This window comes from Oenanthe melanoleuca, chromosome 1A (genome assembly GCF_029582105.1).
Source record: "Oenanthe melanoleuca isolate GR-GAL-2019-014 chromosome 1A, OMel1.0, whole genome shotgun sequence".
NCBI classification, from domain to species: Eukaryota; Metazoa; Chordata; class Aves; order Passeriformes; family Muscicapidae; genus Oenanthe; species Oenanthe melanoleuca.
In genome coordinates, this window is record NC_079334.1 from 12,016,629 (window position 1) to 12,030,395 (window position 13,767).

A 13,767-nucleotide genomic window follows, 5' to 3' on the forward strand; every position below is an offset into this window, starting at 1 on the left:
CTCATAACACTGTGAATTAGACTTTCATTCAAGTTTGATGGTGAACACTTCACAAAAGAGATGTTTTGGCAAATAAAGTTAGAGTTGGATGTTCACAAGGTTTCCATGCTGATGGAGAACTGCTTCACAGGAATGTGGCTGACTATACATTTCTTTGCTGAAGTATTTGGGGACAAGATTTTCAAAAACATACTTTTCAAACATGAACATCCCAGGTCTTTATTTAGGATAAAGGCCTGTTTTTCAACTGTTGAGCAAACAAATGCTTTTAAAATACTTCAGAAGTCAGTTTGACCACATAAAATTCACTTTTACAAGCTATACGACACCCAGGGTAATTTCACTGTTGGTTTAAGCTGATCAAAAGTAGTAGTCCTGTTATATCCCACACCCCTTTCCTTGGATAAACACCTGAAAGAACCAAAACCACAGCTTGCCACACGAGCACTCATCTGCCCACAGGATGTCAGAGGTGGACAGGAGAAGGGGATTTCCCCTTGGAGCACCTACAGAGTAACACCATAGCACTGAGCACAACCTCCTGTTCCTCCTCTTGGCAATAGAAAGGTAGCAGAGATTTGGGCACTGGCACAGTGAGTACTGCACTAGTGGCATGAACAGGGCTCCTAATGACCCAGGCCCACTGGTGCAGTGCTGACTGCAGTGGCACATTATCCTGGGATATAAAAATAATATATGTGTTTGTGTGTGTGTGTGTGTGTGTGTGTGTGTGTGTGTGTGTGTGTGTGTCCCTGGAGCACTTCAACAGCCATTATCCAACAGTGCAGCTCAAGGCAGTACTGGATGCTTCTCTGAGAAGTGTCCAAGAGGACAGAGGCGTGTCGAGACACCCCTCAGACAAAGAGTATCACCAGGCAGGCCATGCCTGGGACCACAATCACCACCCCTGGCTCACATCTCTGCAGAACACCTGTGGCCACCAGAATAATTTATAAGCCATGAAAAGGCAAAGCTCTCTTTCAAAGACTGATTGAACAATTGTCTAAAACTCTCCAGAGACTCGCAGCCTTTGAAGTTTACACTGAGAGTACGAGAGTTAGTTTAGGTTTAGCTAAAACTAAATATTTTTCTCCCTTTCCTTTTGAGTCAATTCCAAAGAAAAAATGAAATTACAGTACAGGAATTACATTTCAGCATGGAAAACGGGTATTTCTGCATTATTCAACACAGCAGAAATTTAGGATTCAATTTATTATAAATTCAACGACTCCATGAAGTTTAATTTCATGTACACTTGGGCTTCTCTAGAAAGCTTTGATTTCTGAAATGCATCAGATAAAGAGGCCATAAAGAGGTGTCATCACTTTAATACATTTTTTGGCCAGTAAGAAATGCTGAATATTTTCAAAGCTATTATCTGTCATGTTGGATCATATGGAGCCTTGGTATTATGAAAGAATTAAAACAATCTTTGATTTTACTGAGGTTTGGCTAGTTTACAAATACTGTGGTCTTTATTAAGGATACTAAATAACTTCAGAGAGATGTGCTCTTATCTTGGTTTGGCAAACTTGAAGTGTTTTTAGATGTCTGGTTTGCCTTCCAGCCAAACCTTGCAATGGGTTTCAATGCTGACAATGCTGTGAAATCACTCATGCCTAAAATGCAATAACTGTACTTGAAGTAGCCTCATTAAAAAATAGTTTCCATAATCTATTTTTTAATCTATCCTGTTCCACCTTTAAGAATGTGAGATGCTCTGTGCATTAGAAGAGCCTTACATATTACAAAAACAGGTGGACAATCTTCAGCAATGAATGTCCAAAATGTGCAAAATCACTTTTATCAGCCTCCTGCTACTTTATTCCCAATATCTTATTTACAGGGGGCTTCATGTGAGAGTGGTTATGTTTACCCTGCCTGTCTCACAATCACATTATTCTGATTCAGCTACACTTAGGTCCACAACACCTGGGCAATTAATTACTGCAACGCTTGAGATAAAAGCATTTCCTGGCAAAGAGCCACAATTATGGCACACAGAATAATATGGCTCTGTGATTAGATTTACCATGGAAAAAAGATTCCCCTTCCTGAGGCTTTGACACAGAAGCCCCTATAGAGTGCTCACTCATCACCTTGAGGCAACAGCTCTGCTGTTCCTGTTTGCAGAATTCTGGTAAGGAGACCTCCTGAGCTTTAATGTGTGTCAATTCCTGACCAGTTCTCAAAGGCTGAAATAAGGGTTCACTTCACCGTATTTGGCCCCTTTAAAAACAGAAGTTAAGGCAGGGTTGGCATCTGTGTATCATACTGGGAAAGATTTACAATATGCCTTGGGTCTTATCTTCCTTTTCCATTTTTATAGGGTGTGTAGGTGATGCCGTGAGAATAAGATTGTTGCTATCAACACGAAAACTTGGATACAGCAGCAGAAGCATTTGAATCATAGAATTATTAAGACTGTAAAATATTTTCAAGGCCATTGAGTCCAACCTTTGACCTAACAGCATCTCAACTAAACCAGAGCACTGAGTATCAAGTCCAGTCATTAATCAATTGCACATATATTTCACACTTGGATATCATCATAAAAGCAGGTCTTTGACTACTCTGAACTGGGGCAGAGCACCTCAGAAAGCTGGATTCACACAGACATCTCTCAGAGGAATTGCTATAGTATGTTTCTTGGTGTGCTGGCTTTATTTGCTCATTTCTGCAGTATCTCAGCCTCCTAGAAAATGCATGCTATGCAATCTGAATCAAGGACTTTGGTGCCCTTCGCCGTCCCTAACTCAGTCAATTTCTTTCCCAAATTGTCAAGTTTTATACTTCATACCACAGTTTACAAAACTTCATCAGACCTGCAGTATAATTTGTCTGCCTGCTGAGCCTTATGGAAGCTGTAAACAAAGGTGGTCTGTATGAATGGTTTTGTAATACCTTGTACTACCAGAAAAGTGATATGGACACAGATCAAGGAGAGGAGTTGGATTAACTAGACATTTGCAATGTGCTAGAGTGAAATTTGGCATTAGAAAGGTTGTTACATTTGAGATAATTTTCACCAGAAAAGCACCTTCAGCATTTCTCAGATACAAAATGAAAATTTGCCTCCTGCTCAAGGTGCTCCTTTGCCCCCAGAAGAGCTCTCCATCTTCATTTTTTTCTGGAGGGGAGGGAGTGTGTTGAGCAATTTGACTGCTGAGCAGTGCAGTCAGCAGCATCCTGAAAGGGCAGGTTGAGGCAGTAAATCTAGGATCCCATTTACCAAATGGCTTCTGGGCACACTCATCTCAAATACACTGCTACTAATTTCAAGGGCAACCTGGAACAGAGAAAAACTCACAAAATATTATTTTCTGAGGAGGTCCTCTTGTGAGAGTGGAAAGCCTAGGGATGAAACCAGAACAAAGATACTGAAAGGGACTGTGCCTTTTTTAATGTACAGCTCCAAAGGCCTGTTGAAAAACCTACTGAATTATGTCCTGCTCCATGAGCTTGCTGGTAATGACCAGGCAGCACCAATTTTGTATGCCCAGACACCATTGTTGTTTTACACTAATGACCTTATAATCACAGCAAGATGTTCCTATTGCTACTTACTTTCTAGAAAGAGTATCTGCATGGGAAAAGTGTTCTCTCTCCTTGCCCCTGTAAACAGCAGACTTGTCTGCGTGCTCTGGCTCTGCCTACACCTCCCCTGTCTCACACAAGTCCAGCTGTAGGTGAACTGCTGCTTTCAGCACCAGTTGTGCCAGGAAACCTACATCAGTCAGGGAAATTCATTTTTGAACACCAAAACAAATGCATGGTAAGAACCAGCCAGCCTCTGGCCCAAAGACAGAGTCTGGAACAACATAGAAGGAGAGAGAAGCAGAGGGAAATGCAAAGGTACTTGCCTGGCAATGGAGAGTGGGTCCAGTGACAAAGCTCGGCACAAAACCTTTTGCTGACCAATGACTGAATTTCAGGTCAAATCATACAAACACTTGCATGGAGGACTGTAAAAAGACTTTGCCACACTGCAAATGGCCAAACTATTTATGAGATACAGAACTATTACCCCGTGCTACAGACAGGGGTCACAAAAATCAAATGAACGTCCAGCCTCCTTCTCCTGTCCCACCTAATATGGGATCTCACAAACACACTTGCTCAGGGTACCTGATTTTGTTTATCTTTTTGATAATTTTTGACAAGCCTCTCCTCAGACTCTGGAACACACTAAGCAATCATGACACCACAGTAGAAATTAGACTAGTGATAAATCCAGCATGGTGCTATCAGTAGGTGAGACTTTAATGGTTCAAAGGTAACATCATGAACCATCACCCATGTAAAAGAGGCTGGAAATTCGGGACAGATAGCAATGTAAGCCTTGCAAATAACAATGGAGAGCAGTTGTACATATCTGTGTAGATACAAGTGCATTCAAGCACCAGCACAACCCCCCATTGAAACTCTTTAGTGACTTTATAGCTGTATTGGCTCTGGATATTCTCCAGAAGAATAGCACCATTCTGCTTTATAGGCAAGGATATAGGCTTTGGTTATTAACAAATGCAATATGGAAGATTTCAGCCTATTAAAACTACTCTTAGCTGTATTATGAAATTTTAAAACCTTCCTGAAGTTTACCAGACTACAAGGTGGGATTATTGTTTTAAAAAATGAATGTATAGCTGAAGGGGAAAGTGTTTTATAGCAACTGATAATACCTTAGGCACTGATAGGACATTTTTGCACAGGTTGAAAATGCATTCTTCATTTTTCACTGACAGCTGGTTAAAGGAGGAATGCAGTGAAAAGTCTATAAAACTTCAAAAAAACTCCTAAACCTGGATAGGTCTGCACTTTTGTTTTTCTCCCACCCATGCTAGTAAGTGATGTTAGATTGTTAACAGTATCATTCAGACTCATTGCCACCTTGGCCTGTAACCACACGGGGAAACAAGGAGTCTTCATCACTTCCTGAACCAGGGAAGATTGGGGATTTGCATCTTCTTTTAATATAACAGGGTAAAAATATTTGAAGCAACTTTTTATACAATTCTTTTTCATCATATTTCATGAAGTCTATACACTGCCTCTCCAGGAGTCTGGCTTTCATTCCCCTTCTCCCACAGAAGATACTTTCTGTAGGTCAGCAGAGCCACTTTTGGAGTTTGTGCTTAGTCCTTTTGGCTCCTCTATGTCTGATAGTGCTCATCAATGATTCCTGTTTGATATGTTTTCTTTCCCTGATTTTGCAATACTGTCCTTGCCTCTTTCTTGTCCCATCTTTGGACCTGTTTCTTCTACATATCTTTTGGGAGATCTTTTGGGTGTTCTTTCTTTTTATAACATTTCCTGGGGCAGCGCTTTTCTCTGCTTCTATTTTCTTCCTTTATCTCCCTCACAGCCTGCTCCTTCACACTCATTTCCTCCAATGACTTCAGCTGCAATATCTCCATCAACAAAGCACAAACCAGCCTGATCAGCCATTCTCCATCCCATCTCACACATAATTCAGCTTCCCTAACATCTCCCTGAAGTCTCAGTGTCAGCTTAGAGGGATAATGGCTGAAAGTGGTAACCTGAGTCTTTTCAGCCCAAAATTCTGTGTTGAAGCCCCCACTTTTCTTCTGTAACTTCATCTTTAAGAGCTCCTCTCACTCTTTAAACCTTTCCCAAAAGAACTGTGCCTTTTCACTTTTTTTTCCCCCAGTTGCCCTTTTGAGAGCATCTTTTGCATTCACACAAGCACAGGTTACATCCAGGTCCTTCTTAAGGCATCATCTCTGTTGTTGTTAGTGACAGCCTAGCTAAAATTGTGTTACTAATGAGGGTCTACCTGCAAGTGCATCTTCATTGGCCTGTCCTTTCTCCCAGTGAATCCCTTCACTGAATCCCTTCACTGGCTTCCTATAGTCTGATATTGAGTCAAGGTTTATTACACTGAGAATTTCTAGTAATTATTATACTTTTACAATTTCTAGTAATTGTTTTCCTGCTTTTTTTCCATCTACTCTTATGCCTTTCATCACTCTCTGAGCTAGTATGTGTCTTTTCTTTAACAGAAAAATGCCAAACAACCCAAACAACAAAAAGCTTACTATAGAATTTTTCAATATTTTCTCTTGTAGAGAAAATTAGTCTTGTAAAAAAAAAATATATATATATATATTTGGTGATCTAATTTCCATTAGCAGACAAAACAGCTTTGATATTCTGGTCATTTCCCCTGAAGCAGAATGAAGCATGCTTCTTGTTTCTTTTCCCAGTGCATTTATAATTTATTATCAAATTAAATTTATTCTTTCCTATATAGGCAGCAAAAAGTATATATTAAAAAAAAAAATTAAAATGTGCTGCATGGATCCCAGTGGCATATGTGGTCATCCAGCACGATGGTCCAGATGTGCTTTCCCAGAAGCACATAAATTGCTTTTTGCAACAAGTTGGAAGATTGTAATTGCAGAAAGATTCCTGAAAACCCTTCTGTTACTCAGCTAGTTGGGCATTTGCTCTACAAGAGTTGCTATATTCCCCACAGTTCTGATGTTCCTGAAACTTAGTGGGATAATCACTAAAGCTTTCTGATACTGTCTATGCCCTTTGGGGTTTTCCTCCCTTGTACAAACCCTTCCCTTTCTTTACAAGAGGGACTTTACAAATTCTCATGGACTAGGATCCCATCTGATTTGTGTTGAAAACTTCCCAGCACTTTTTAAGTAAACACCTAACATTCTTATTATTAATAATAATAAAAATTATATTATGATGAGAGCAGCAGAACTGCTGCAGGCAGAATTATTTGCAATCCTAATATCACACAGACAATATGCTGTCCTGAACCTCTGCCCCTCCAGGTAATATCAGCTGGGGAGTTGTTTTGATTTTCCTTTTCCAATTCTGCTGCAGGCAGTTTTCTTTTCAGCTTCCATCCATTAATCTCAAAATACTTTTACTTAGAGGAATTAATTAAGAGTCTTACACACAAGAATTAATTAAGACAGTAGTAGGCATGTTTTATCATCTCCATGTTGCACAGGGGGAACTGAGGTGAAGAATGAGTTGCCCAATTCTTTCACAGAGCTGGGAATATACTTGGGCATGTAACATTCCTTCTCAACTCAGTGTATAAGAATATCCTTCCTCTCTTTACGATGTGAGGCAAATAATCCAGTTTACCAAGTAAAATACCACTGACACACAGCCCTGTTCTACAAAATGGAAACCCTTCCCTCAGGCAAATATCTTGGCCAGTCCAATTTCCAAACACATCCCTCTTTCTTATTTTAGACAGAAAGAAGCACACGGCACGAAAAGCAAACTACTGTAACTCCTGTGGGATCTGATAACATTTATACTCTGCTAAAGAAATGCCCCAATAACTGAAATCAGTAATCTTATCATCCTTTTTTAACAGACTCTCCCTTTTTCTCAGCATTCACATATATACTTCTGTTTGATCAAGAAAGAAATAGAAACCTAATGACTTAGGATTTTTATCTACAGTTCATAAAACCTTTGCAGAGCTGACGTTGTGCTATCCTGCTTCTGAAATGCACCAGTGCCACCTTCAGACCACGTGAAATAAGGCTTTTTCACAACCCTCCATATGAAAGCTACAGTGATTTTTCTTCTCCTCCAGACAAGTCCTCCTGAAGCACATGTATGAACCCGAGCAGAATATGCATGTTCACATAACAAAACACAAGTGTTCACTGGGAACAGTAGTCCTTTATTTTCATAAATAAACATTAATAAAGAGCAATCAAATACTATTTTTAATACTTTTAAATACTACTACTTTAATACTTCAATACTTTTTAATACTACTACTACCTGGCATGAAAATTCAGTGTATTCTCCTACCACTGCTCAAGCAGCTCCCATTGGGCTGTAACACACCAGCTAAGACCTGCTCTGCCCTCCACCCTAACATCATTTGCCAACTGCTCCTGCTTATATTAGGTCCCTCATCATTTTAAAATTAAGCCATTTGCATTTTTAGTTAGTCAGTTCTGAAAAAAAAAAGTTAACATACTTCTTAAATTAAAGAATACGGAAATATAACTCTGGTATTTTGAATAAAAAATTATCTGTGATATTAGTTCAAATTACACATACTGGACTGAAGAATATGAAATCAACTCTGGCTTGAAAATCAAGATAGGAATTTAATCATTTGTCCTACAGTACAGCTGAAAGAAGAAAGTAGGCAGAAAACACTACTCACCCACTGTCATACCATCCATGTAACGCTTGATGATATCAAATGAATCTCTTAAATTTCCTTCTGTAATGTCAAATATGATATCTGCCTGGTTGGCTGGATATGTAGGTGTAATGGCACGAAGAAAAATAATCTCTGAAAGTAAAGAGTATCACAGAATGCACTGACAAGTATTTGAAAACATCACTGAAGGATCCAACACAATTTGATCCAAAATGACTTGTCTTCAAAGCTGGTAGAAGACATACCCCTCCCTTACCACTCCCAGTTTGTCCTTTAAAATGGAAAGGCAGAAGATCTAAGGGAAGCAAGGATTTGGATTGATTTGTTTTCTCCTCCTGTTTCCACCATCCAAGGGCCCTGAAGCCAAAACACTCTTAAAATCCAAAAAGATTGTTCTTAAGTAGCCAAACAGATTTCCAGCATGTACCCAAAGAGGACAACACCAAGGATCCACAGGCTGGTCTGAAGAAGGGACCAAACAGATAAACCTCTCCACTCTGATTCCTCTAGGCAGTTGCACAAAGTATTGCCATTACAAATTAAAGAGTCCTTTGGAGTACTGGAGGAGGTGTCTACGTTTAAAAATAAAAGTGAGATTATTTTCAAGTCCCTTGTGAGGGATGGAGATATTATTATTCTCATTATTATCCTCACTCTACAGATGATGAAACCAGACTTGGAGCTGTAAGAATTCACCTGAGGCCATGCACTGAATTAGTTACGTCTTCTGGCCTTCAGTATAATCTCAGATCACTAGGTCTCATCTCTTCTTATTAAAACACGAGGATGGACTAATGAGGTTGGAGAAGCATCCTGGGCCAAATCCTTAGCTCTGCTGCCAGTACACCTGGTGAAGCTGGTGGGGTGTGTATGGGAGCAGAAGTGGCCATGGGGCATTCCTCCATTCCTTGTGAAGCAGGGCCAGCCAAGACCTGACAGAACCTACAGGATCTCTACATAAGTGGTTAAGTTGTTCCTGTCCGGGCAAAGACTGGGATGTCTTTTTCCCCACTGGTGCAGAGGGGAAGAATCAGCTTTGGCTTTTTTTTAGGACAATTTTCTGAAAACAGAAAGGCTGAGACTTTGCGTACATCAGAAATGAGGATTTAGAGCCTTTGAAAATCCCTCTGAAATAACCTGTCTTACCTCCATACCCTCTGAAATAACTTTTCTTACCTCCATACCCTTCTCCCTGTGTCTGTGACACTCAGTAAGGTGCTGAGAGCAGCAGGGATGCAGGAAGTCATCCCACTAATGGATGGATTGTCGGAAAATCCATACAAATGGCAAGGAGCAAAAACTGGCTCTTGATCTGTAAGTTTTTAGTTTTTATGTGAAGTAAGAAAGTGAGTGCAAAGTGAGTATGAAACTGCAGGACTTAAAAACTTGAAGGTACTGCAGAGGGCAGCCACTCAAAATTCTTGTCTTAACAACTTTCTGCCCAGTCCTTGGAATTTCCCTTCCTTTAATCTATAACAAACAACACTTTGTTCATAGGTCAAAAACCAGCCAATCGTCATATACTCTTTATAATTTATTTTGTGATTAATATCTGTCTGCATGTAAGGCTTTTATTCTTGGAACAAGTCACTTGTCAGTAGCAACTGGCCAGTAACTGGTCATAGACAGATGAGAGAAATATATTTAATACCTTGTTCCTAAAGCAAAACTTGCAAACAAGGGAAGAAAAAATGTCATGGGGCATATGGCTATTGTGTGAGTAAATGTGGTACATGGGAATTCAGAGTCAATATTTCCTTAGACTGGGAAGTAGTATGAGTTAGAGCTCAGAATGGCTTTCTTTCCTCCATAAAATTAAAACTTCTGGATATTGAAGGTTTTAATTAAATTAATAGCAAACTATAATTTGGAGCTGTGCAAACATTTACTGCATGGTAGCAAGTCTGGCTTTTGGCAAGGATTTCCAGTGGAGGTTTATATGCTGTAGTCTATTAAATAGAATAAGGAACAAACCACTTACCTTCAGGTCTTGTAAATTCTCTGAACGTGGGCAGTGAAATGACAGTGTGGGAAATTGTGTGGACTGGATCCAGCAGACAGCTGACATCATTTGGTCGACAAGACTTAATGCAACGGATGGTATCTGTCTTTTCTAGTCTGACACTAAAGAGAAACCAAAAAGAGATTCATATATAGATTGAATATTAAATACTCTGTGTTTTGCAATCTAGAGAGCTAGAAACTGTGGTTGATATAAGCGTTGATTCTTAACTGCAAAAAACTTAGAAAAATGCAGATCATCAGGAATTTGGGACCCCTGAAGAACTTGGTTTGGCTCAAAGTTGCAGTCAAAACCCCCTCAAACATGGTTCTTCAAGCCAGGCATGTGAAAACAAGGAGAGTTGTAGTGCCCAAGATGCCATGTAATGTCCCTTTCCAAGGACAAACAGGACCAAACAATGAGACCCACATCCTCAGCTGGTCTGGTCTCAGCAATTCCAGTGGAGCTGCTTTTACTTGACCCAGCCTATTTTACTCAGTCATATAAAGCAGTCAGAATTGTTTCTATTTGAGAAACATGGCATTAATTGTAAATTTCACAATTTTTGGTGTAGCAAGGGCCAGAGGAGACTCTTTAAAGTCTTTTTTTCATACCCTTCCTTTCCATCTGATTGAACTGAGAAAACAGAGAGGAATGGAAGATAGAGCAAGAAAAAAATTAACCACATTATTTAAAACCTCAAAAGTTGCATTCTGAATTTAGGGAAATGGTAAGGGTCATTTCATATTCCATCTTAACCAGCTGCTCATTCGGCCTTGAAAGTCTATTAAAAGTTAAATGACTTCTCACCCTTGTCCACTAGAGTGAATTTAAAGTCACTTACAGTTCAAGAACTTCACACAATGCCCACTCTGTGTTCATAAGAGATGAAAGGGCTGTGCTGGGACTTAAAATGGGACTAAGCCCCACAAATGATCTCAACTTTGACCTGCCCATTTCTACATATTTCTAAGTGGAAAAAGAAAATACTGCAGTGTCAGAGGGGGAGAAATTAAAAGACTAAAAGTGAGAAAAATTTACTGAGTTAAAGGGAAATAGAAAAAAAGGAAGATTTAGTTTGTTAGATATCTCTAAAAACAAATTATTCTTCCTCTTTTCAAAATGTGTTATCCCAGCCCACACCTACAAACTATCTTTTTTCATATGTTCAAAGTGACTTTATAGCTCTATTTATAATCAACATACCAGTAACTTCTTATTACAGAGGTGGGAATCTCTGCTCATCAAAGACAATTAAGCCAAACACACTGATACTGTATGAAGTTAAATAAGGGAAAAAACACGAATCAGCTCCTGCTTCAACAGATGTGGACTAGCACAGTCCATGGGGAGGCAACAGAGCTGAGTTAATAAATACCAGCTGAGCCTGGTGTTCACACCCTGTACTTGATGCTTTGGAACTGGCCAGAAGATACAGGCCAGAAGAGACCTTTTACTTCCCACCATTACCTGTGTACAAAATCTTGTCATGTCCTAGACACCTCACTATAAACAGCAGCTTGCATAACTGTTTTGGGACAATAATACTGATGGAGTACTGTTATAATACATAGAACATCCTAAATTACCACAGCTGTATTTATATAACAGAATTTGTATGCAAAAAACATTGTGGTGGGAATGTCTCAGGCATACAGCAGTGGTCTCCTTTTTCCTCGGAATAAAAGGGAGCTTTACTCTTGACTTCACCTGGAACAAAAGGCAAATACAAATATTTCTGAAATACTTTGCCAATAAAGACATAATTCAGTGTAAGATGAAGTCCTTAGTAAGACTTGCATTCATGATTCTCACCTGTGAAATAAAGCCTTCTGACATGACTGGTAGAGACCAGGGGATCTCAATAGTCACAAGTGATTTGTGTTAGTTCTCATCTAAACTGAGTTTCTAGATCCATCCAGCTCATAACCACACATGTGACAGATAAATGTCTGTATCAACTCTATTTCTTTTGTCTCTCCTCTTACAAATCCTACTAACATGTTTTGAGATTTTTTTTTTGCAGGCTCTGTCCACACTGCTAAACTGGAATTTGTTCTTTCATTGTACTCACTCTCTGATTTCCTCTCTTTGTCTATCCCTGCTAATTGCCTGATGCCAGCATATCCAAAGTGCAATTGATAACACTTTTATCTCTCATTGCTTCATCTTTTGGACATCTCCAAACTGGAGTAACTTGACAACTAACATCTATTTCAAATCCTGATATTTGCTATAAATTATATGCTCTGTTCTCATAATACTTTATAATTTTATCTTCACACATCATCTTTGCATTTCATCTTCTGATTAGCTGATATTTTCCTTTTTGCTCATGCTTTCCTACAGTGGGGACTGTGATTGGCAAAAGTTTCTTCCTCAGTATTGAGAACTTTTTTATTTCTACCTTTCCTTCAACTTTTCTGCCTCTAGCACAAATTACAGCTTTGTAGATCGTCTTCCCTCTAGGTATTTTCATTTAAAGAGAAGAAAGTTAAGAAACAGCTCAGCTACTTTGATTATTTCCTGAGTATAAGTTTTTAGATCTTCTAGGGTCCTGGTACGACTAATTTTTGTATTGTCTGTTAGATTCAGTCAGTAAATTCTTTGGACCAGGAGCTGTGATTTCATTTTCATTTGGAAAATATAAATAACACTATTGTGTTATTTACACAATTACACTATTTATGTAATTACATACATGCTGCTGAAAGTCCCAGTGACACTGCAGCATTCAAGCATCTAACACAGGGGAACATGAGCTTTTTGCTCTTGAATTCCTTGCTAAATACAATTAATGTGGCAGCATTTTACAACACTGAGGGTCAAATTCTCAAACACCCTTCTTTTCCTGCCAAAAAATACATATTAATGTTTGCAAAAATTAAGTTTATTTTTGAATATCGATCCTACTTCATTATGGCCTCATAAGGAACTGGTAGCCAGAGGGCATTTACATGTAAGCATCCTCTGCAGCAGTAATAAACTCCACGAGCTCAAGTAGCAGGGCTTGTGCTCTCAGTATTTAAACCTGGGACTCTATCCCCATTGACAAATTCTGGCAGCTTTTTAAGGATGTGTCAACAGGCTTATTAAACACTGGCATTCCTTATGAGACTTGAACTCCTGTCAGCCAGCTGGGATAAACTTTGCCTTGGGGAACATGTAATACTCTGGCAGAGTGCTGTGATCATGTCCCGATCCAGGCGTTGGCCGACGATGAGCCCGAGAGCCTGCAGCTTCCAGCTAATGGAGTAATTCCTTGGGTTCAGGTGATTAAGGCTTATGATCTTGGTACAGAAGGTTCCCAGTTTCTACCCTTGTACCCTGGCTGTGCTGTCAGCACTTACACAGTGAGGTTTTTTTCTGTAGGTTCATTCGTATGGATTAATCCCTGTTCTTCTATGGAATGACTGTTCTGCCTGTGTAATGAGCAGCGGAGATAACTGAGCCCAGGGTAATGAAGAACATTAATTTTTGGATCATATCTCTGGGACTGAGCTTCTAATATTTATCTACACAAGGACTATGTGTTATAAATAAATCCACTTCCAGCTCAGAAAACAAAAGAATTCCA

At 39.3% G+C, this 13,767-nt stretch overlaps 1 protein-coding gene across 1 annotated transcript in view; it reads right to left on the reverse strand.

Moving 5' to 3' along the window:
- FBLN1 (fibulin 1) overlaps nt 1–13,767 on the reverse strand; it is a 76,884-nt gene that overhangs the window by 11,010 nt on the left and 52,107 nt on the right. The window contains exons 15-16 of the mRNA XM_056481914.1: nt 10,170–10,312; nt 8,189–8,320 (exon numbers count right to left, since the gene is read on the reverse strand). Coding sequence (XP_056337889.1) covers nt 8,189–8,320; nt 10,170–10,312 — 275 coding nt within the window. The remainder of the gene's footprint in view (nt 1–8,188; nt 8,321–10,169; nt 10,313–13,767) is intronic.